The sequence below is a fragment of the Danio rerio genome, chromosome 6 (assembly GCF_052040795.2).
Source record: "Danio rerio strain M-AB ecotype USA chromosome 6, GRCz13ab, whole genome shotgun sequence".
NCBI classification, from domain to species: Eukaryota; Metazoa; Chordata; class Actinopteri; order Cypriniformes; family Danionidae; genus Danio; species Danio rerio.
The window spans coordinates 28,162,559-28,188,255 of NC_141026.1; the positions used below are offsets into that span (position 1 = coordinate 28,162,559).

Consider the following 25,697-nt stretch of genomic DNA (forward strand, 5'->3'; position numbering starts at 1 on the left):
GATTTAAAAATAGTAAAGGTATCAGTTTTAATACCATTATAAAAAAGTGCACTTGTATAGGAGACAAGGATTAAATATTTAAGACAATTTATTTAATGCCCTAAAATGCACAGGCGTGGTTGTAATCACGGGATAGCGTGGAGAAGAAGAGAGCTAAGGAAAGATGGCGAGTCGCACACCATGTGACCTGGTCTAGAAAAAGAACACAGCTTCTGTAGTTTGGCAGTACTTTGGGTTTCGACAAAATGAGAGGGTGGAGGCGGTAAATTCAGATGAGGCAATTCGCAAATTGTAAAACAAAAAGGTGACCGCGCGAGATGGAAATACCTTAAATCTAAGGTCGCATATACAAAACCATCATCCACTCACTGCTGCAAGGATGGACCCGAGTTCACTTAGTGCAACAGTTTCTACGCCTTCCAATGCAAGACCAACAACATCTAGGTCCACCGCCAATATGCAGCAGACAATAATGTGGGCCTTCGGGAAAACGACATAGTACAAAAGGTAATGGTATTTGGAAAACCTGTACTGATGCATTAACAAAATACTTGGTGCAGGAAATGGTCTCTTTCCACACAGTAAAAAAAAAAAACGTTCTGCCTGAGCCTTATGTCATTATTTCTTTTTATTATTCACGGTAATATATGTAAAATAGGAAGGTTTGACGAGATCAAAATTTGCATACCGCCCAAGCCTAATATAGATTCAAATTAGATAAATACTTTTGTATTATTATAATTATATATAATGTTTTTAAAAGCTGTTTTTTTTTTCAATTGAGTTTTTCCCACTTGCAGTGTCATAAATATCCACTTCAGCGGTACACCAAACTTAACAGTTTTATCAAACTAATATTCTAAAGATTTGTACAAAGTGATACGTTCAAATGTACTACACCTGATTATATACACAGCATTTTATTCTAGAAAAAAACAAACAAACAAAATCAAACAAAAAACAATTGGAAGTAAAAATAAATAAATAATAATAATGATAATAATAAAAATAATAGTAGCAATAGTAGTAGTAGTAAAAGTAATAAGAATGATAGAAATACCATTATTATTATTAATAACTTGTTATATTTTAATTATTTAACTTGTTCATAATTATTGAATGATAATAATAAAAAATAAAAAAACAAGATTTCTTTACCCAACGTTCAGACTTTTGTGCTACAAAATATATGCAAATGGGTGCATACATAATGCCTTCTATGCATATGTAAACATCACATGACAGAAAACGTTTTAATCTAGTAGCCTGCATTGCCTTTAAACACACATAATCCACCTATGACAGAGCAGGGGTCACCAATCTTGGTCTTGGAGGGCTGGTGTCCCTGCAGGTTTAGCTCCAACTTGCTTTAACACACCTTTCAAGTATGTTTCAAGTATGCATATAAGACCTTGATTAGCTGTTCAGGTGTGTTTGATTAGGGTTTAAGCTAAGATCTGCAGGACACCGACCCTCCAGGAACAAGTTGGTGACCCCTGCCATAGAGCATAGAGACACATTTGTTTGTCAGATTTCAAGAGCGTTTGAGACAGAAACACAAGATTTATATAGGATTAAAAAAGGGATGTTTTTAATCTCATTTTTTATTAATTAAATACACCATATTGGAGCAAATGTCTCTGGAAAATATCACAAATAGATTCTCTCTCATTCCTCATTTATAGATTGACAGCTATGAGCTTCATTATTATCACTTTTTATGTTTGTTTGTCTGTGTGATTTTCAGGTTTGAGGGGGAAAAGGAAACAGGATTAGCTGCTGTGTAGTATGTACGGTAGCCACAATGGGACAAAAACATTTACATGCATACATACTGTACATGGTAAGTTTTACAAATACACCAAGAGTGTTCATGATTTGATTTTTTTTCCACAAAAAAAGCCACAGGTACTTCTTTGAATCCAGTCCTCTGGATTTTTATATCATCCGCAATGAAACACATTCCCTTTACAACATCTAAAATATAGAAAGAGAAGATACCATGTTGTGAAGAAAAGGAGAATAGACAAGGTAGGAAAAAAAAATTATGAAAACATAAAAAAAAGCAAAAAAAGTTCAGTATTCCCCCTTTTCACTTTTCAAACAGGTGTTATGAAAGCAGATTTCGCAAAAACGCTTCTCGTTCAGTCTGTTTTTACCAACAAAAAACGTTGTCCTTCGTCTTTGAGTCACTCGGGATCAGAGGTCTCTCTTGGGTCAGTTCATGGAGTCCTCAGTTTTCCCCCTCCAGGGCCTCATGGGTATTTTCCATCCATGATTCAGGAGTTTTGGGGGGTAAAGGGTGGCTGTTGCAGGTCTGCGGTAGAGCTCAAGCCTGAGATTGGCGATCTGGTTTGGAGTAGCGGAGCATTGAGAAGAAGTGGGATGAGGTGCCAATCCGAAAAAAGTCTTCGGTGGCAATGAGCGAGGGGCTGAAATGAAGGCACACATCCTGCTTGGAGCAACACCTACGTCCTAACACACCTGAAAGACACAGAGAGAGACTTGTTAAACAAACCAACACTCAAAAGAAGATTTTTGCTGCTTGTTCAAACTACAGGCTGGTTTATGCTTTTGCCTTCCTTGTTGTTGTGCATTTATACTGCTGCGAGATGTTTGTGTTGCTCTGCAATGACACTTCTGAAACGCTAGCTGGCTTCGCTGGTGTTTTGTTTCATCTGAACACGACCTTAAAAGTACAAGCAGCTAAAACTCACTCATTCTGAGGCGGGACCGGCAGATGTATAACAACATTAATCATAAGGTAAAGACAAAACAAAACTTTCCACCTGGAGCTCTTTCATGAGACTTGACACTTGTAAACTCTCACTCTAACAGGTTTCGTGAGCCTCTGGGTCTCACCCACACTCATCAGCGCTACCAAGCCGACCAATCACAGTGCTAATGATATGCATCGTTGTGATGTGTAGTTACATTTTTTGAGTGGTGCGTGTCAGCGTCTGCATCAGCTATGGCTAAGGCTATGCACCGTGCGAAGGCTGCGCCAGAGCATATGCGTACGCTTGGTGCAGAAGTATAAATGAGCCTTGCTTCTTTAAATGAGCTGAATAAACACAATTCTTGAAACTTTTAGGAGGAAAACGTAACGGTTTTACATTCAATCCACGTAAATTTGTAAAAGCAATTAAGTTGACTTGATTGACTTGTGTTGGGACAGCATGAAGAAATTGTTTTGTACATACAATAAAAATACATTTGCTGTATGTTCAAACTTGTTGAAATTGAGCTCAACACAATTAGAGTTTTTTTTATTATTATTATTTTTAAATTGCTTCAACCCACTTAAATTTGTGATAAATAAGTTAACTTAACTCCTTCATGTAGTCCCAACAAAAATCAAATGTGTGTAAATCAGCATTTTGTTTAATTTATGTCATCCATTTTTTTACAGTGTAGACAAACATAAAATAACTTGTAAATTAATAACAAACAATAATAATATTAAAAATAAATGTGTTATATGATAAAAAAAAAATCTGAGAAAATAGCAAAACACTAATAAATGTAGACCTCTGCTTTTTGTGTATATGGTATTGAAAACTTGTATTCACACATTTATTATGTGTAACTTTAAAAAGAATTTAAGTATAATTAGCAAGTATATGAAGTAATGTTGCCGCGTGATCAGTAACTTTAATTCTAATTGGGTACAGGAAATGGTTTAGAGCAGTGTTTCTCAACCACGTTCCTGGAGTAGCACCAACACTGCATGCTTTGGATGTCTCCTTTGTCTGTCACACCCATTACAGGTCTTTCAGTCTCTGCTAATGAGCTGATGATCTGAATCAGGTGTGTTTGGTTGCTGCGTCCCAATTTGCTAACTATCCAACCTATAGTATTCGAAAATAGAATTAGTATGTCCCAAACTATAGTATGATGAAAATAGTATGCCAAAGTAACCGGAGGGTTTACTATTTCTGGTAAAAATTCGAAATGGAGAACTGTCCATACTCTAACCACTGATATTGCCCACAATACATTGAAATTCTAATCAATTTCACGTACAACGTGCAAACACGGATGAACACACTCAAAAGTACACACTCAAAAGTATATTCTTTTCCTTCACAAAAAAAAAAGTGTATACTTTTAGGGCGTAGTGCAAGTAAGTGAATTGGGATGCAGCAATGGAAAATGTGCAGAGCTGATGGTCCTCCAGGAACATGGTTAAGAAGCACTGGTTTAGAGCAGTTATTTTAACTATAAAATCTAAAGCACAGCATTATCATCTTTAAAACTAAAAATTATGATAATAGTGTTTTCAGTGTCAGCTTTATGATTATTTCTATTATAAAATATATTTAGTAATTAAATGTTCTATATACAGTGTGATATTTTGATACACTGATATTTTAAGATGATAATTAGCTATTAATGCTGGTCTCGACATAATTATGAAAATTTATTAACTATAAAAATATTACATTAATTTAAAAATATCATCTTTAAAATCTATCATTTTATTATTCCAACAACTTATATAAATCAAAGAAACATCAGTCAAAAACAAATGTCAAAAAAAGTTTGTCCTTTTAAACCCTTCAATTTCTTTTGTCAAATGAAGAGACCGCCCGCACTGCTAAAGCTCCCTGCTTAACTTATTGATCAGTAAGGCTTTCCATTCCATCTGCTGCCCTATTTCCTCAGCATTTGAAGCACATATTGTAAAGTAAGTCTCTTTTGTGTCTCATTTCTAACAATGATGTGCCACAGTCCCCAGGGTGCTAAGTTCTTGCGCAGCCAACACAATTATCCCAATATCCAAGTGCTGCTTTCACAGACAGTTACGGCAAACTTTTCCCCCCTAACATTTTCCTTCCTTTTGTTTTTTAAACATTCTAGGGGGGCAATTTGCTTTTCCCGTCTTACCTCAAGTTACTAAGGGGTTTCAGACTACTGTAATAGTAATTGCAAGCCCCCCACGCCACCCCACATTGGAGGGCTAATTAAAGAGACGGAGGCTGTGAAGGTTTGGATCCCCTGGGTTCAGGCTCAGCATGAGAAAGGTAATTTGTCTGTCCTGAACAAAGAGATTAGGAAGAAGCCGGGGAGCTACTTAATAAATGAGCATCAAATGTCCTCAGCCGTGGACACGGACAGCACCAATTATGTCACCATGAAATTGCACATAATAAAAACAATGGCTGCCGGACGAGGCATCCTATCTGTCTGGGGAAGCGTTCAGTCGCTTCTCTCCCTCTCTCTCACACACACAAACGCAAGCGCCGTTCTCTACTGGTTTACTTCCATTTCCAGCTCATTTTAATCCACTTTTTTCAGCATGTGATTACTGCATTTCAAATTACAGGTTGTACATCTAGTTTGCGGCACTTCCATTAAAAAAAGAACTGAAACAATCACTTCATTTAAGAAGGTTGTGGTACAAATAATACATAATTGTGGTGAAAATGGAGGACTGTTTGGCTTTGTAACACTGCAATGGTATTAACAACGTTAGTAAGACAAGCGGAAGACCCACCCCTCACTGATCAAGGTCTAGAATTTGTCCCATACATGAGCTCATTTGTCCTATTTTTATTGCTATGCCACCATAAATAGTGAAAATATGTCATCGAAAAAGGCTTTAAAAGCAAGCGGAATCCTCTTTTGGCTGTAGTGACTTCAGCTAATCAATTCAATGTAAACACTTATTTTTTAATGAGTCCAACATCCAACTGTACAAGACAACACAATTAAATGTAAGTGAAGTCATTTTTTGCTACTGTATTGTTCCAAAAAAGAGAAAATATTTTACAAGTAGCTTTTATTCTAAATCTTGGATCTTATTCTTGAAACAAAAAATGAACAATGAAAGGTGAAAAGCATCAAAAGTGGCCCATATAAAAATTTATTTAAACTCTAATTTGGCTATTGTTGTTATACATGAATTTTCATATGTACGTTAGAAAGACTAAACAATATTATTATTATTATTATTATTAATATTATTATTATTATGTTTGAATTTTTTTATCATTGAAATGGCAAAATTCTAAGGACAATTGAATGTGCTTTGGGCCAATTTGTTATTTAAGGACTTCAAGAGATTCAGTTTTTAATGATAACTGATGTAATAAATTTGTATTTTAAAAATAAATATTGTATTCATATTTCTTTATTCTAAATATTTAGGAAATATTTTTGTACATCCAAAAGTGTGGTTATGATGACCATCCGACAAGCTAATCCAGCTCAAACAAAAGTGCAATATTTAAATATTATGATTAAATAGAAAGGTAACACTTTATTTTGATGGTTCATTTGAGTATTAGTTGACAGTCTGCTTAATAGCTATTGATACTGCTGCTAAACAAACATTAGACTGAATAAAAGGAAATTTTGCAAGTACACGTCAATTACAATAACCCTAACCCAACCTAAGAGTTTCATTGCAAAATGAGATATATCCATTTTGAAAAATGTTAGTTATTTGATATGATCTTTTAAGACATCGATAGTCAAGTTCATTCATATTTTTGTACATTAAACTATAACTTGAGCTCAGTGAAGGCCAGGAAAACAATATTCTTCAAGAATATTTTTTATTTAATTTTATGTCCATAAATAGTTCATAAATAGTCAAAAACCTTGCAAAAATACAACCTATTTATCTTAACACTGTCAAACATATTAAATTGGTTAAAAAAAAAAATCCATCATAAATATATGGAATGAGATATATATATATAAAGATTGATTAATTATAATAAGATTCTGAATTAATTTTGGCCAGAACGTACACAACATTTTTTTTTTTTTCAAAACGCTATATTTCCACCTAAGCCTATGTTCTACTACTGTGATACCATTAAGAAAAGTGAGTAAATCATTGTTTTATTTGAAAAGTAAAGTTAAGTTAGTTAGATAAATGACTTGTAGCTTGTTAGAGAAAGAGTGGAGGGTCTATTATTTTACTGTAATAATAATAATAATAATAATAATAATAATATGGGTTTGACATGGAACTTTTTTTGATCACCAGCCACTGAGGCTAGTAAATTTCCAACATTACTAGCCACTCAGCATTTTCACTAGCTAGTTGGAAATTATATATTAGGAAAATATATTTATTATGCATAAATTTGACTTTGACATGCTAAAATGACTTGATTTAAATTTTGTTATGTCCACATGCTAACTCATTTATTTAACTTTTTGTGTGTCATGTATGAGCTTGCTCAATGAGCATGAGCAAATGGGTCATGGTTTCATAGTGTCGTATTACAATTAGTTTTTATTTCACATCACTTTCCAGAGCTCAAAATGAAGGATTTACCAAATTAGGGATTTATAAAGCATAAATAGTCCCCACTTTAAATTAGGTCACAAAACTAGATGAAATTGAGTTAATAAAGCATTTATTAATATACATAGTAACAATTAATATATGCCTAAATAATAAGACATATAAACGTTGATTTTAATACATGCGCCTTGCGCCGCATTGCGACGGGTGTATGATAGGGCCTATAGTGTGACCAATACAAAATGAGGCGAATAAATGCAAAAAGCTCCACTTTTTGAGTTAAGAGAGCCACTCCTTTTACCAGGCTGGCTACGGACCTTATACATCTTTGATATTGCTGCAAAAAGAATTGTTTATGCAGTTATTAGTGGTGTGCTAAAAAAATAACTTTTTGTTCAATGGCTGTACTGTATGGAGAAAAATACCACTTGAATGTACCAACTTAATTTGTTTATTTATTTTTTTGACAGAAGTTACTCCCACACTGCAAAAACACTCCCACTCAGCAGAAAGTTGAATCAAATAAACCTTATGAGTAGGGCCGCACAGAATCTGCGGAATCTTTTGGCTATTTCTGCGCAGAATTTTGTAGATAATCTGTAGACCTATGTAGATTGATTTTGGGAGTATCGTAATTAAAAACTTAATAGATGAAATAAAAAATAATACTTTTTAACTTTCATTTAATGTTTACAATGCAAGTCCAATTAGATCCACTTATACGTTGGTAATCAAATCAAGTCTCTCGTGTAATATATATTACTAAAATTATATTAAAAACATAATAAAGTTTAAATTTACACAAGTAAATAAATAGACTCAACGATGGGCTAAACATCTGTAGATTTCTGCACACGCAGATTCCGTGTGGGCCTACTTATGAATCATTTAGACTGAAACGACATTAAACTGACTTAACGGGATAGTACACCCAAAACTGAAAATTATGTCATCATTTACTCACCCTTTACTTGTTCCAAACCTGTTTGACTTTCTTTCTTCTTTTGAATACGAAGGAAGATATTGAGGAAAAAGTTGAAAGCCTGTAACCATTGACTTTTGTAGTATTTGGTTACAGGTTTTCATATTTCTTCAAATTATCTTCTTTAGTGTTTATCAGAATAAAGAAACATAAAGAACCACATGAGGGGGAGTAAATCTCAAGTAAATGTTTATAGTTAAGCAAACTATCCATTTAAAACATTGTATAATTTAAAATATAAGTTAGAAACATGATTATCTTAGTTTAACAACTAATACTTCACATAACTGTCATCATGTCTTATTAATCATATCATATTTTCAGTTGAAGTCAGAATTATTAGCCCCCCTTTGAATTTTTTTTCCTTTTTTAAATATTTCCCAAATTATGTTTAATAGAGCAAGGATAATTTCATAATATAAAAAAAAAAAATTCTTCTGGAGAAAGTTTTGTGTATTATTTTGGCTAGAATAAAAGCAGTTTTTCATTTTTTAAACCCATTTTATGGTCTAAATAATTAGCCCCTTTAGGCAGATTTTATTTTCAATAGTCTACAGAACAAACCATTGTTCAATAACTTCGCCTAATTACCTAAACCTCCCTAGTTAACCTAATTAACCTAGTTAAGCTTTTAAATGTCACTTTAAGCTGTATAAAGTGTCTAGAAAAATATCTAGTAAAATATTATTTACTGTCATCATGGCAAAGATAAAATAAATAATTGATTAGACATGAGTTATTAAAACTATTATGTTTAGAAACATGTCGAAAAAATCTTCTCAGTTAAACAAAAAAATGGGAAAAAAATAAACAGGGGGGCTAATAATTCTGACTTTAACTGTATAGTGTACGATTACTGCAAAACATCACGAGATGTAGAAAAAAACAAAGGTTCGGAAGAAGAGCAGAAGTAGCTAAACTGCCATATTTGAGCACTGCAATCTCAGAAATGATGCATGGCGAATCTTTCACAGCAGCTCGGCATGGCTAAAGTTTCATCATAAGCATTCAAATCTCAGCATCAAGCGAAAACGCGACTGTTTAAATATCTCCCGAGGACACGTGGACCTTCTCCACTCCTGCCGGCGAGAAGGGGCATCTGGGTATATTTAAGAACTCTCTCTCCACTATAATTAAAGCAGCGCGGCCAATATTCAGATTGCATTTTAGCATTAATAATTCAGCTGTTTTCACTACAATTGATGTCGGCACATAAATAAACAATGAGGCCTCATATTTACACAGCGCCAGCCGCCGAGCGAGAGCAGGAGGAGGAATGGAGGGACGGGGGCTTAAACAGACATTTAAAATTAAGCTTGATAATGCGAAGGCTTTCAATTTGAAACGCAACACGCTCTTGGAGCTAATTTGTAAAAGTGACGATGCCTTAAAAGGCCTCTAACGGAGCACTGAGCTTAATGGAGCTCTTTCTCTGCTCTTTCATCCAACTATTTTTTTCCCCCTGTTGAAGGTGAAATAAATGTTCACTAGGAGACTCAACAACTGTCCGATCTCTCTCTCTCGCTCCCACATCCCTGTTGTCTCCATATCAATACTGATTATGTGTCACTGAGCCGTTATTTTCAGTGCTGCCGAGTGATACAATCGGCTGGTGGCTGACTGCACAATGAAGTCTTATTGCAGACGGTCCCAAAGGCGAGAAGGGGAATTAGGTAAATAATTTGCCTGCTTGGCGTCTGGTTTTGTTTATTTAAAGCTTGCTGTGCAGCCTCGGAGGAGCAAATAGTCAGACAGGACTATGGCGGTGAAAACATGGCAGAAAAATGGGACAGAATGCTTTATGCAAGCTAGCTTTCATATTGTTATGGAAGTCTTGTTGTAAAACCAAAACAAAGAACAAAAAGACACCATCTTTTTGCTGCATCTTCAGTGAACATATAAGGGATGTAATTTGGTTATGGAAATCGGTAACAAATATGAATTATATATCGGTTTTGCATATGAATGGATCTTGGTTAGGAGGAGGAGGAGAAAATAGTTTTCCCTTTGCTTACCTATCCTAGAACTAAAAGGCTTGCATTAGCTGTGATCTCATTTGAGAAAGTTAGCATTAATAGTGATAAATTGGCTTTCAGCTAGGCTGAATTACGCTCGTCCTCTAAAAGACATAGCATATTCTTTAATATTATACATGTACATAAAACAGAAAAACAATACTTCTAATATAAAGCAAAACTTCTAGTATGATCTAATATTTCTGATTAAATGATTGGCTAAATAATGTCTGTGTAAGATGGATTTTTTTTCAGTCAGAACAGTTTTCTTATAAATCAGTGCTGTACCTAAACCAAATTGTCTGCAAAACCTCAAATCTCTGACCCGTCTCCATTTTTAAATAAATTGGAACATCACTGCTTGTATGCAGTGCAAAAGTAAATTAAAACAGTTTTTGAAACAGATAGAAAATTTTATTTTATAATTTGTCTGCTTGCCACTACCAATATTATCGTAAATAAGTTTATTTTATAAACTTATAGATATTTTAAGAACAAGAAAAACCGAGCACCCACTTAAATACAAAGTAAAGGAATAACCTGCAATGCACTGCCTCAGATGAAGACAGTCTTACGTTTGACAAAGCACATCTCTCCAGCGTTTGTATAAAAAAAACTAATAATATAATAACAATAATAAGTAAATAAATAAAAAAAAAACTCCATTTAAGCTTGATTAGGTGTCAAATGTTAAATCGCGTAATCACACTTGCAAAGTTATATATATATATATATATAATAAATATATTGCTGCAATATATTTTCTGGAAGAATTGTGTAGTGAATAATGCCATCTCAACATACAGTTTTTTCTTTATAGATTTGTTTTGTTTGTTTGTTTGTTTGTTTAACTGAAGATACTCCCACAATGTAAAAAAATACCTGGTTGCCTTAATTGTTTTACATTCATTAACCTTATGAGATTTTACCTTTAAGCTCCATTTAACTTCGATTTAAGCGAACTGTTATCACACAAGAAAATTTTTTTGCCCATATGTGAAGCCAAGCTAACAAGTAGTAGATTTAAAGTTTTCCATCCAGCAGTGATATGTTGATATGTGAAGTGATAAGAACAATTAGATGACCGACTATGGCTCTTACTTTCTGGTCAGGCAGTAGAGGGTTAGTCTGCAATGAACTCAAATGGCCATTGATGAGTGCTGTGGGTCTGTCGTGTTCACAAAACAAGCTGCCGTTGATGTAGTGAAACCTGTCACCAGGGACAAGCCGGTTCCGGCAGGTAGAACATGTGAAACACTGCAGGAAACAAAACAAAAGAACTACATTACACACAATCCTTAGCACATTACTTCCTACACATAACCTGCAGAACATTTTCTTGAAAGGTGAAGCTATTATTCCTTTTTGTTTTTTATTATTTTGCAATTATTTTTGTGGAGGGACACAGAAAACATTGATTAAAATGTACATAAAAGGCATTTGATTTGATATCAATTATAAGCTTATGAAAAACTATTCAACAGAACACCTTCAAACAATCAGAAAACTCTGTGGAGTGTGAAAGGATTTTGTAATGCAATTGAGCATTTAATTTTAGAGCAGCAGTGGTCACTTCTAGATAAAAGGTTACCTTGAGATGGTACACGTTTCCCTGTGCCCTCATAACCAGTTCACTGGCTGGGATGGACTGACCACACGCACTGCATGCCCCACTGTTCCCAAATAACCTGGGAAAAGAAATAGAAAACATGTTAGTAGTGCCAAAGCAACATATATCCAGAGCACCGAATATGTCTTAGACGAAATAGCTGAAATCTATGAAATTGTAGTATGATTTAAATGACCAGCAAAATATGGTAGATCTCAATCAATCAATATAATGTCACACCAACATATCATGAGCAATATTTACTCATTAATATGGTCCATTTATAAATTTATATAACCCATGTAAACAATTGCAGTTGTCCCCACAATTTATTTATTTGTATTTTTTTTCCAATTCAGTGACATTTTATCAATAACTAATTGGATGATGCTCTTTAAACAACCCTACTGTATTAAATAAGAACTATTGTTACACTACCATTCAAAAGTTTGAGCTAGGAATGATTTTCTTTTTTTGTTTTTAAGAATAATTTACTTTTATTGAAGTTAATGCATGGCTTCTGAAAAACATTAACAACTACAAGCACGAAGATAAATGTTTTTGTAGGGTATATATTGCATACAGACTCCCTTGTTGGTCATTAAGAACTATTGTTACACTTTTTTTTTTTTTTTTTTTAAGAATTTAGTTTTTGGTCAGGTTAATGTGTATCTGCTGAATAACAGTACCAACTACTTGTACAAATGCAATTAAAAGCATATAAATTGCATCCAGACAGTTTTTTTTTTTGTTTTTTTTTGTCTTTTTGGAGCTTAAAAGCTATGATCACCATTTACTTTCATTGTATGGAAAAGAACAGCATTAGCATTTATCAAAATATCTCTTTTTGGCTTCTATGTTAGAAAGTCAGTCATATGGCATAATAACATCCTATTGTCGACTAAATGACAAAACCATTAATTTACTAAATGACAAAACCATTCATTTACTGATGACTGAGATTGAAAATAAAACACTGGATATGGACAGTGCAGTCATTAATATAATGAATACTTCCATGTGCATCAGCAAGGTTTATTAACCTGTTTGGCCTTGTTTTACTGTAACAATGAAATCCTTGAGCAAGTACAGGTTAAATCATTTCAATCTTGTTCCAGGGCCTCCTCCTCACCCTCTCTCAATCTCTCTCAGTCTCTCTCTCTCTCTCAGACACACACACACACAAGCAGAACAAATTACATCTTCAATATTCTGATGTAGAAAAAATAAAATCATAGTAATATCGCAAACCAAATGAAAAAATCCTGCATCCTGTCCTCCAAAAGCCTCTACCACTGGGACTAAGTATTACCTTTGGTGCTCATTTTTTGCAACCTAATAATAACCTAGAACATAAGCAATCAGGGCCTAAGAATATTTGATTGTACATCTAGGCGGAGACACAGCGCTTTTGCCATTAGGACTCAAGCGAGTGCTCAGTCACTGCCGCCTTTCCATTAGAAACCCTCGGCTACCCGGGTTGATATATAATGTGCATGGGTTAACCTTTTCAATCATGGTGTCAACACTTTAGATTTGCTTCTGCTCATCTCTTTCGTCTCTAACCTTCCCTCTCTCTCTCTCTCTCTCTCACTCAGTCTCTTGATAATGAAATGCTTGCTCCTGCTTCCTTTCTATCTGCCTTCTGAGTCCACAATTTAGATTACTTCATCTTGCCGAGCAACAAACTGAATGAAATTTCGATTTGAGCAGAAAGTAATTTACTGGGATCTGGACCCATTTGTCATCATATCTCACTGGCTGTTTGCTCTATCACTGCACTTTTCCTATGCAATCAAATAAGACCACAGCATCTGACAAGCTCCAGAGAGAGAGAGAGAGAAAGAGAGAGAGGGAGAGAGAGAGAGAGAGAGAGGGAGAGAGAGAGAGGGAGAGAGAGAGAGAGAGAGGGAGGGAAATATGAGGAAGGAAGCAAGAAAGAAAGAAAAAGACTGTTAAAAGGAAAGAGGGAGGGTAATGGGGAAAAGACACAAAAAGGATAGAGGGAAAAGGGAAGCATTGCAAGTACCTTCCGTATGTAAACAGTTACAGATTAACCTAAAAGTTCAAGGATGATTTGGTCCCTCAAAATGCTTCCAACTGGTAAACCGGTAAACGTGCATTGTGTAGACTCTGATACTACATCTGCCACACATGAGAACATGTGCGTTCCGACACTGAAACAGCTGTCACCTGCGATGTTTTGCATACACGTGTGGTGTTTATTGGGGCCGCTACACAACGAGCAAGTGAAGCTTTAAGAGTTTCTCTTCAGCGGTGGCTGTAGGGTGAAGGGGGGAGGGAAAAACAAATTTGGCTGTGGCATCGATTGGAGCAGCTCAATCAAAACTCAATTTCAAACGTAATTAGCTGTAGGCTTGTGACAACAGCGCGGCTTCAATGGCGTCGATGGGCCAGTCATGCTAGGCAAATGTCAGGGGGGAAGGTCTTTAAAAGCTGCAGTTTGATTCACCTGTAAAATGACATCTTCCCCTGGCCTTGAGAAAGCAATCAGCCGAGCCACGACGTACGCTTGATTCGACAATCCCCGAGCGCTCACACCTAAATTCGCTTACAAGTATGCATTATTTGGGATCCGGGCTCCCCTTTTAATTGCACCAGTTGTCTTCCAGAGAAAAAGCCTGAAGATTCTCCAAGGCAACCTTTTTATGCTCCTGCAGCTCTGTATACGTAGCATAGCAGGTTAATTATTTGAGCGGGGAAAGGCTGCTGATAGCATTTGATTTAAAGGCCTGAAGGTTTTAGGTGCTCAATTAAGTTGCTATCAGTCTGCTCCTCACCTCTAATGGTCTCTCTCACCATTGAACTCCTGTGCTGACGAGGGAAGCGTAGAGCAGCAATATCACGGGTCACCATAATTAAGGCCAAGGGACTCTTTAATTGCAATGACACCACCAGATTTGGCTTCCTTCTCCTCAAATCAGCCTTTCCCTTTGTTGCTTTTCCCACTTTCTAGGTATTCAGCCTCTTGATCAATCAGAGGAGGAGGATTTTGTCAGCGAAACATCGCGGAATGCTGATTTATCGACTTGCTCGGCCTCGAAAAGGGTGGAATAAAGAAGGGCTACAATCTACGGCTGTCTTTCATTACGAAAGCAAGACAAGAAATCTGTCTGCGCTCCATAGGCAATGTCTAGAGGATTTAATTTGGATACCGACTGTGAAGTAAAATACAACCTAGCAGGGCTGTTTTGGGCCATCTGGCAGAAGCTCTGCCTTTTAAGCGGAACCTTTTGAGTGGAGTGATGCAAGTTGGTACAACAATGATTTCTGCAACACAGTCCATTATAAAAATGCCTCTCAACATTAGCAGGCAAAGCACCTTAAAAGCACTGGGCCATATTGATACTTAAGCAGGGCTTTGCATAATGGCAGTGTTACATTAGGTAGAGAGAGAGGGAGGGAGCGAAAAAGAGAGAGAGAGAGAGAGGGTGGGGTGGAAGGGATGGGGTGGGTAGGGGGAGATTTCAGGCAAAAAGAGCGTGCAGGCGGGTGAAGGGGGCTGAAAGCAGCCAAATGACACTCGGTTAATTCAGAGTAACAGATCTAGTCCCAAGTGGATTGAAGGCCTTGAATTAATTCTGTTATGACAAATCAAGATAAACGTTTCCCCTAAATTGCATGCAATTTAATTAATTTCTGAGATCCAAGTATTTCCTGGCTTAATAGTTCACATGCTCCCGTGCTGTCATAGTGCTTGAGTGGGCAGACTTCAAAGTGATATTAAATAACCAACTATTAGATTTACCTAGCACGTTCTATTGGAAAAGTGCCATTTAATTACCTGGCTCTATTCAATTAAAAGGACAGTGTTTTTCCCTACGACCTAACGGTCACATGATTGCTCTCTCCCCAAATTAATTCTCTCGCTCTCCCTTGCTTCTCAACAGCTCAGACAAAACATCGGGGATGGCTTTAGAAACGACATGATTCGATGAGGCTAAAACTGCTGAAATCTACAACTCGCGGCTGTTGCCCTGGTAGTCGGTGCTGGTGGCCTCGAGCTGAGTGGTATCAGAAGCCTATCATCCCATGTCATTTTCCTCCCATCTGCCATTAGGGAAAATGGGATGCGCTTTCGTCTGCGCTGTCCCAATCAATCACTAAGCCTTTTTGCATCAGTGGTATTAATATAATTCTGGATATGTAACTTCATTATTTACACAGCAAGGGCAATTTAATAATCCATTACAAAAATAAGGGAGGCCCCTTTAAAATCCCCTAAGGGGACTGGCCTTCGCAATAATCCCCTCTTCTCTCTCTTTCTCTCCCTCGCTCTCCCGCGCTCTCAAAAGCCAATTTGGTTAATTAAATGTTTTGTTTGCAATGTGGCTCTCATTCATTTCGGACACGTCATTGGAAGCGGATAGGAGCCAGGCACTAGATCTCATTAGATAAAACCCATCAGGACTAAAGGAAAATGGAGGGGGACTCTAATTAAAGCTTTTAATTGTGTGGACTCACTGTCAGATGTTATTTTCCCCCTTTCTCTTATCTCTCCTCAGATCACAGGCTCGGGCGAGCTGCGTTTTAGCTCCGTTCTCCCGCCTGACGCGCTCTCATTACAAGGAGAAAGGTGTAGCTACTTTTTCTTGCCTGCTCATTTTAATTAGGCTCACAGGCCCGATTCTAGCGGCGAGTCTTGTGGACTTGATCCCTTCAGATCAGGTGGAGTGGAAAGAGTGAAGGCACTCTTCACATTTGGACTGGTCGTCTCAGGTTTGCTCTGGTTGACACCTGTTGTTCCAGCCTGCCGGCAGCAGTGTCAGCACGAGGCTTCGCTGAATTATCCAGGGTGTACCGCATGCCAAGGTAAATACACGCTAATGACTGCTCTTCTGCCAAAAAGCACTATTTTCCGGCGGGAAGAGCGGAATATATAATGAGTACTTCACTTTATGAATTAACTTTAAAATTGGTCTGTCTGTTTTAATAAGAAAAATACAGATGGTCAACTATCAAAGTCGCTCACATTGGGTTCGCCCATTTTCTCAAAACTGAAGAAATAATCCAAGGTGGCTGCTTTGAAAGTTCAGAAGCGTTTTCGCTTTGCCCTTGCAGAGGTCAGTGTTGAAGGATCAGCCTGTCAAATCAGGCCATGCACATCAGCTGAGTGAGACTGCCAGGACGTCACCCGCTTTGGGTGTCAGACTTACTTGCATAAATATTTAAAAAGGTCTTTTTGCTAATTAAATGGTCTCTTTGTGATAAACAAAACATGCCGGAGAAGATGTGAAAACTCTTTTAAATTCCTGCAGAGTCGAAGGTCAGCTCTGCCTTACCAATCGAGTTTTCTAGCTACTCGTAAAGCAAACACACACACGGTTCTAGCAGCGCGGCTCCTTTTGCTTAAAAATGAAATATGGCCAGAGACACAGACTTGCAGATGTTCTGGAAAAAGAATCTCCTTCGTCTTCAGCTCTGTCAACATGTCAGTGGCTTGACCTCTTTTTTAAGAGTGTCCCGTTGAGGGTTTAACCAGCACGCTTTAACGAGGGCCGCTGACGGCACAATCTGAGACACATGTTCTCAATGGAAAATACGCTCTGCTCCGTGAGAAGCTTGATGGCTTGCAACTTTTTCCTTGGTATCTTTTTTTTTCTGACAACCATCACTTCATCTAATCATTACATGCCTAATGTCATTTCATGTGGTCGGTGGACTGTCATAATATCCAGATGTATGAACTATCTAAAGTTTGGTTTCAAGGACTATGAAAAAAACCTGCCAAAACTATATCCTCAAACTCAGAACACATTACTGAAGAGCCCATTTCAAATCAATGTCGCAAGCACACCAGAAAGCAAAACTTGAGAGGATGAACACAAATAAAAAATAAAAAAAAACTCACTGCCTGACATCTTTCTTAAACACATGAGTGAGGCTGTGATTGTGACAGATTAAAATCAATAATGGATGTGTCTAACCTGATGTAGTCGTTTCTACATAGGATCATGCCACTCTTGGTGTAGCAGGATGTGCCGATCTCTCCAAGCTGGGCCTGGCAGCAGGAACATTTCAGACAGCGGCTGTGCCAATAGCTGTCCATGGCATAGAGGAGAAACCGATCAGCAATCTTTCCCCCACAGCCCGCGCAGCGCTTCCACGACAGAGATCCCGCTCCAACAGGTGGGGGCTGGGCACTTCCTCCAGGGTTCACCATTGTGTCTGCAGAAACATAAAGAGACAGGGAGAAACACTGGAGCAGTAAGTCAAGAGTTAAGCAGTTTTTAAATGCGTGTGCAAGAGTACTATTTTATATTCTAGTTTTGTAGCTAAATACAAATCAAAAGCCCTTTCAACAAATGACAAACAGTTGAAATTAAAATTAGTAGCCCCTATTTTATTTATTTATTTATTTATTTTCCTAAATGATGTTTAACAGAGCAAGGAAATTTTCACAGTGTGTCTGATAATATTTTTTTTCTTTTGGAGAAAGTCTTATTTGTTTTATTTCAGCTAGAATGAAAGCAGTTTTTGATTTTTATTTTTTTTTTATTTTAAGGTCAATATTATTAGCTCCTTTAAGCTATTTTTTTCTTTAAAAATCTACAGAACAAACTTCTAAACAAATGTTTAGAAATGTGTTGAAAAAATCCTCTACTTAAACAGAAATTGGGGAAAAATAAACAGGAGGGCTAATAATTTTGACTTCAAAAGTATATATATATATATATATATATATATATATATATATATATATATATATATATATATATATATATTTGCACACAGTTAAAAAAAGAAAGAAAAGTAACTATAAAAGCATTCAGCATTACTTAAATCCACATCTCACAAAGCAAGCACACCTAAGTTTCCTCAACTTCTGACAGAAGTTTTGTCTTAGAAATATCTAAAACACCTGGAGCCTGAACAGTGACCTAAAACACTGAATGTTTTGGGAGGCACGCTTCCTAAAAGCTCTTTTGAAATAATTTAAATGCATATAATGCCTTCAAGCAAGTCTGAGAATTGTTTAAAGTGGCAGGCTGTCCTTGATCTTTATCTAAGTGCTGAAGTCAGCTCCTTTGGTCCATTTGTGATAAATGTCTGTTCACTGATAACATTAAAGTCACTGGAACAATTAGAAGCACTGGCTTTTGTTAGGTTGTCTGCATTGCTTTAAAAGTACATTTTCCTGAACCTTCATGAGAGAGAGAGAAAGAGAGAGAGGAATCCAAATGCTACTGTTGCCAGAACTGGAGAAGTTAATTGAGGAAGCCTTAAAGTTGTACGACCCATTCAGAGGTCGACATATTCCAATTGCTTTCACTAAGGTTATCAGATGACGGATTTCCAGCCAACATCATGAAGAACATTCAGCAGCATTCGCTTTGGGGACTGGTCACTGCTGCGTGAAATTACCCCTACTATGTTGGATCATTCTGCATATGCAAGAAATCAGTTAATGCCGGCCTACAGAAATATCTGCCTCTGACAGAAATCACATTAACCACAAACCCTCATTTACGATTGCAGTTCTGTGCTTTGCTCTGTTGATCCATCAGTACTGTGTGTGTGCAATGTTTCCCAGGTTTCATAAGGAGGGCTGCTGGACCGAAGTGGGAAAGATTAAAATTTAAGATATATTCGTGAAAGGCTGTAAGCCAAATCTTTGTTGAAAGGTAATTAGAGGAGAAGAGAGAGGCGGGGGGTAGAAAACATTGCACTGAGAGAGAAAGAGAGAGAGAGAGGCATTCAGTAACCCCATTAGTGGAGGCTCTTAGGGACAAGCAATACCTTAGTGCTGATTAAATCTAAAGGGAGATGAATCAGAGACCGAAAGTGACTCCCCCAGATAAATAAGATCGGACCATCGTCAAGTTTCATTCCCTGGAAGAGGGAAGAGGGGAGATTTGAAGAGAGGGAGGGGGTGGCTTTTAAGTCAAATGGGCAAACTCAAGTAATTACACGGACAGGCAATTTAAGAGAGGGGATGTGCAGAAATATAAAACAGATCAGCAGCCCATGGCCAGTAATACAGATCGCGGTGCTGGAGACTAAATACAGCTGCTCCTGCCAGAATGCACAATGCAACATGGACAGAATTGCACTTGTGTTATGGTTTGTTGACCATCTGTACAGCACGCGCGCACTTAAGATGCACTAATAAGATATTAAACTCGAAATGCCAGCAATTTCCAAGATTACGTCTAAATAACCTATGTGGTCTTCTTATGAAACAACGCGCATCGCTCATGTTTAATTCACTAACGTACATTATTACGGTATAAGTGCGTGACATGCAACACAATTTGCACACAAGCACAATACATAAAATCTAGTCATTAAGTAACTGTAATCTTTTATGCTTTCGTGTGTAGTGTTTTTCTGCAACATCAATTCTGTCGCTCCGTAACAAACGTGTCTCGTCAAACTACGAAATATTACCATTCATAAAGCAAAATACGGTTAGTTGAAGAGAAGTGCACTTACCTCTTTGAAATGTAATGGTTGAATGGTGGTGAGAAATGTACAGCAGTCTGTTTTCTCTGTAGAAAATATATAAAAAATAACGCGCACAGTCCAACAAACTCACAGACGGAGCAGCGCGTGGATGAACACTTCTCGCTGCTGCGAAAGAGTCAAGCAAATGGAGTTTTCAGATTATATTTCCACTGTTGCCGTCACCTTTTTTCTCAGATGCTCTTATTATCACTGAAAAGCTCGGCGGCGGGTTTGTTGATGGAGCTGTCGGCAAGGTCTTCGGTAATTTCCATAGATGAAGAGAGCGCTTGTGTTTGTAACTGTCCTCTCTCGCGCGCTGATGTCTCGCCGCTGCTTGTCGCTTGTGCTCTACATGTGTCAGTGACAGAAAAAAACCCAGAGTAAACCTCCTCTCGCAGGATGACGTCAATCAGGCTGTGGCCAATCATGACGCACTCCATTCAAGCGGAATGAGGAATACAGCCAATCAAAAGAAGGCGAGGTTGACTTCGACACACACTGTTCAAAGAAGGAAAGATTGCGGTTGAGAGTGGCTGTCTGCTTGTTGAGGTTGGACAGGGCAGAGGTGTTCAACCGTCGGGACCGGGTCCCACTATGGGGCCTCGGTAAGCGCACAAGGGGTCCCCAAAATGAAACATTTTTAAATAAAAAAACATTTTATACGGAATTAATTCCTCATTTACAGCATAAGACCAACAAGAACCGTACATTCATAATATTTATTATTTAAAGGAGTTGACAGTTTTCACATCTGCATAAAATCACAGCTCCCTGAATATTGTCTTGCATGTTAAGAAAAAGTTTAGATATATTTATTGTATTTTCTGTTACTTTTAGTCTCTGTTATATTACATTATTAATTGGTTTTCATTTTTACTTATATATTTATGTATTTGTCTTTATATATTTGTAATCAAATGTAGTTAATTTATTTGATTAAATATGATTATAAATTTTACATGACTCTTCAACTAAAATATACTTAAAATATTTAGTTTTACAGTTATTAGTTTACTTAATACTAATGTGGTATTAAAATAATAATAATAATAAAATAATAATAAAAATAATAATAACAACAACAATAATATATATATATATATATATATATATATATATATATATATATATATATATATATATATATATATATATATATATATATATATATATATGTTTTTTTTTTTTTTTTGTGCAGATATGAATTATTCTACCTTTCCTTTGACATTGAAAGAATGTCTGCAGAGCAAATCCTTCATCTGGAGAACTTCTGCTCCATATCTACAAAACTGATTGTGGAAGTTTCATGCTATTAGTAAGTATTCCAGTGTTTAAGTGTTCCCATATACATATTTCATCTATTTCATATTAGATTGACTGAGGGCTGTGTTAACTATATAAAAGTCTATTTGGTTTCATGGACAAAGTGAAAATTCACTACACCACTACAGAAGTCACGCTCATGTTCTTATAACAGTGGCGCCATCCCCTGGTATAAATGAGAACTAAAACTATAGATTTGTTGGTCGCCTTTTCTAAGATTTAGCTTTGAGACTTAGCATAACCTTAATAAATTCTTTAAAATAAAATAAAATATTCAATAATAAGGTTAACATGTCATGCACATCATTATGTCACAAAATCATGAAACAACTGTTATTCTATTTATTTACAAAGGTCACAAATACACCAAGAAAGAACATCATTTTTTATGTCCGAAGGCTTTTAAAGATGATTTGGGTAGCACTTTATTTTGATGGTCCAATTGAGTATTAGTAGACTGTCTGCTAGATATCTGTTGATACTGCTCCTTCAACAGACATTTAACTGACTATAGACCATTTCAATGAGGTGATGTCATTCATTGGCCCTAAACTATTTCCTAACTGTAACAAGAGGCAATTCAATTTTAACTTTATGTTAAAACATCTGTCATAACAATATTTATAAATCTTTTTGGATTCTTGGAAGTTATGGAAATTAAAAACGTAAGACAGGAAAGGTTATTGTTTACACCCCCAGAATGGTCTATAAGAAACTTAGCAAGTACAGTACATGTCAACTTGCACTAACCCTAACCCTAACCGTCTAATTAATCTAATGAGAATTAGTTGCAATGTAGCTTAAATTCAACAAACGGAGCATCAAAAAAAGTGTGACTATGATTTGTTTGTGAGGGCAATTGCTCATTTTGTGGCAATTTTTGGGGCAAGGAAGTCATTGTCATTTCACAATAAAGAGAACCTGAAATTGATAGCTTTTTTTCAGCAAGACTAAATATCCTTAAAATTGACTTACAAGTGCACTCATTTTTTGCGAGCGTTTATATTTTAGTGTCATCTCTCATGAAAACATGAACACAATAAATGAAAGAAAAATGACCACTGAGCAATGTCTCTGACTAACCACCCTTTTGTTTATTTTTATGATATCTATATAAAAGTTTCGAATTGACACTCAGAGACCCGTCTTCATTCAGCCTAAAGGAGCAGCGAGTGAAGCGTTATACGTGATGTTCAGCTGAGTTTCAGTGGGCAGCTAATCTTTACAAGACAAAACTGTGTAATTATGAGTTGCCTCTGGATTCATTAGTAAGATGTACATTGTGTAAAGAGTCTCCTATACCAGATACTAATGGTTTAATTGTCACTGGTCCTGCCTGATTGCAGCGAGCAGTTTGATTTCCCTGCAGGAAAGGCAACTCTATTTCTCCCAGGATTGGGCTCGATTCTCTCCAACAAGAACAATGAGCCAAAGATAGCAAAGAATGTATTTTCCACGAAGGAATAATTAATTTATCTCAACTATTAAAACTAGTGGGAAATTATGGGATGACTCTGAATGGGGGCCTCGGAGGAGAAGCTTTGTTTGTTCTTGGGCTGTTTTAATGAGCCTTTCACAAATGGCCAAGAAAAAATACTTCTTTCTCTTCTTCTTTTTTTTTTTTTTTGCAATATGATAGTCGCACACAATAATGAGGAAGGGGGTGCTTGGGGGATCCGAAGGAAAAGAGCAACATCGAACCCCTCTTTTTCTGATCTCCTGATGTCCTACAGCGCAGCAGTGTAGTGATTACAAACAGCCATCGAGAAACAGCACTATTTAAACAGCAGAGAGACGGTATAAAGTATTGATACCCCAACACAGGCAGAGAAAGAGCTCATAATGAAGTTTGTGTCCTCTAGGGGAAACCAATTCAAGCCGGTAAGAGATATAGAGTATTCACCGTGATGCCTCATTTCAGAGAAGAAATCTACCCCTTGCGATATTACATTATTATGCTGTTAAACTGAGTGGCTCTCCATCAGGCAGCCACAGAAAAAGGGCCGAAAAAGCCTTTAAGATCCATAAAAACACAACATGATATGATTCAGGTATGATAGAGGAACAGAAATAGGACAAAACGCTGTTCTGAGTCAACATTCCCACACGCACAGCAGTCACGCTATAGCGGTGTTCGTGTCAAGGCCTTGCATTAATACAGAGATAATGGATTATTGATTTGTAAATACAAATGCCTTTTATGAAATGTTGGAGGGTAGTGGTTGGAAATGGATACGTTTTCAGCGAATTTAGCATTATGGCGTCGACTTCCCAATCAGCAGACTGCCCTTCATTGAGGGCCGATCTATGGCAAAGTGGAATGAAAAGTCAACTGGCTATAGAAACACTTTCTCAAATGTGAATTCAACAGTGCTGGAGGTCTCTGGTCTCATATCATCAGTGTGAGGATATGTCGCTAACCCTTCTCCGTTTTCCATTACGAGCATGGCGAGTGTACTTTACCCAGGTGAGTGTAACACGCCTGCAGCACCTAGATGGGTGGCGTGACACCGAGAAATATCGAGTTGCATATTTCAAGACAGATTGTTTGTTCATAAAGATTTAGGAGGAAAATCTCAAAGTCATTTCTTTAATATGCTGTTATTGACTGCTTTGATCAATCTTGTGTCAGCAGCGAGCAAGTAAGTGAGCTTAATTAAATACAAATCGATAATTCCTTAACAAATAGCGCATGGACTGGAGAAAACAGAGGCAGCCGAATTAATAGGGGGAGCATTTGTGTAGCTAAACGTTTGGAAAACTTCATCAAGAATTCAGCTCTCTGTCTTTTGCCGAACATTTATACATTATGCATGTCATTTAAATGCAATTAGAGGTCCTAATATGTTAATCTCTTTAATTTATTTGGCAAAGCTTTTTTTGTAATTACATTGTTGTAAACAATGATAAAACTGTGTCCTCATGCGTGCAATTGGATAATTGGCTACTCGCAACACATTTAGTAGATTAGACTAAAACTATTACACAATCATATCTGGGAAACTGGCTGCAAGATGCCCACTGTGTCTTAATTTCCAGTCATGGGAAGCTGATGTAATGGAGAAACACATACTTATGGGTGATTTGTGATGTTGTGCGTGTGGGGGAGTTTACTTTTAGTCTCTTTTATTTGCACAGACAGGAAATCATGGGGCTGACTAGATTCAAACCAGCATCTCCCAAAAGGGCACAGCGGCTCAACTGGGCATTTGTCTGTTTTAAAAATCACATGGTACATGAATGGTACAAACTAAAAATAGTATTGATATGTTGCAGTTGATATGTTATAATTATATAATTAACACTGAAACAAACAAAATGTGTATTACTTTACTCACATGTCTGCATGTAACATACAGATTACCATGACAAAATATAAAATCCTATTAGACATAATGTAAAAAATACATTAAAAATTTAAGCTTTGGTTACCAGAAATTCAACAATAAATAAATGAATAAATTATCATCCAATCAATCAATCAATCAATCAATCAATCAATCAATCAATCAATCAATCAATCAATCAATCAATCAATCAATCAATCAATCAATCAATCAATCAATTAAAACACAGTACTATTGGCATGGTGTATTAGTACCTTAGCTTTTACCTTAAAATATATTAATAACTACCATAATAACAGGTATTACATTAATTATAATTATGAATTAAAGATTAAAAGTTATATGTTATAGATGTTATAAAAGTTATAGACAGACTTTCATCACACTAAAGTACTACTAGGTGCATCAAATATTCAATATATAAAAATATAATTAAATAAATGGTATACCATTCACACGGCCATTTTTAAGAACATACCAAATGCTGATGTAGTGTTGGAGGTTTCATGGCAAAATTTGACCAACTTGGTGGCCAATCTTCATTTAACGCAGTGAGGTCTGAACATCGCACTGTGAATAAATTAAAAAATAAATTGTCCGATGTAAAGGTGCAGGTTAAGATGAGAACATCGGTGCATTGTTAAAGTGGCGGGGGAACAGGGGATGCTGAACTAACACCCTTTGA

At 36.5% G+C, this 25,697-nt stretch overlaps 2 protein-coding genes and 1 long non-coding RNA gene across 4 annotated transcripts in view; 1 reads left to right on the forward strand and 2 right to left on the reverse strand.

Annotated features, from left to right (window-relative positions):
- Positions 1 to 25,697, forward strand: part of kyat3.2 (kynurenine aminotransferase 3, tandem duplicate 2) — an 808,585-nt gene that overhangs the window by 669,985 nt on the left and 112,903 nt on the right. The gene's annotated exons all lie outside the window — the stretch shown is intronic.
- Positions 1 to 25,697, reverse strand: part of LOC147836362 (uncharacterized) — a 145,493-nt gene that overhangs the window by 17,933 nt on the left and 101,863 nt on the right. The gene's annotated exons all lie outside the window — the stretch shown is intronic.
- Positions 1,570 to 20,701, reverse strand: lmo4b (LIM domain only 4b). Its single transcript, NM_212689.2, has 5 exons — positions 20,331 to 20,701; positions 17,822 to 18,062; positions 11,856 to 11,952; positions 11,366 to 11,521; positions 1,570 to 2,484 (listed from the first exon to the last, which is right to left on the reverse strand). The coding sequence occupies exons 2-5, from the start codon at positions 18,055 to 18,057 to the stop codon at positions 2,476 to 2,478; spliced, it is 498 nt and encodes a 165-aa protein (NP_997854.2). The 5' UTR covers positions 18,058 to 18,062; positions 20,331 to 20,701; the 3' UTR covers positions 1,570 to 2,475.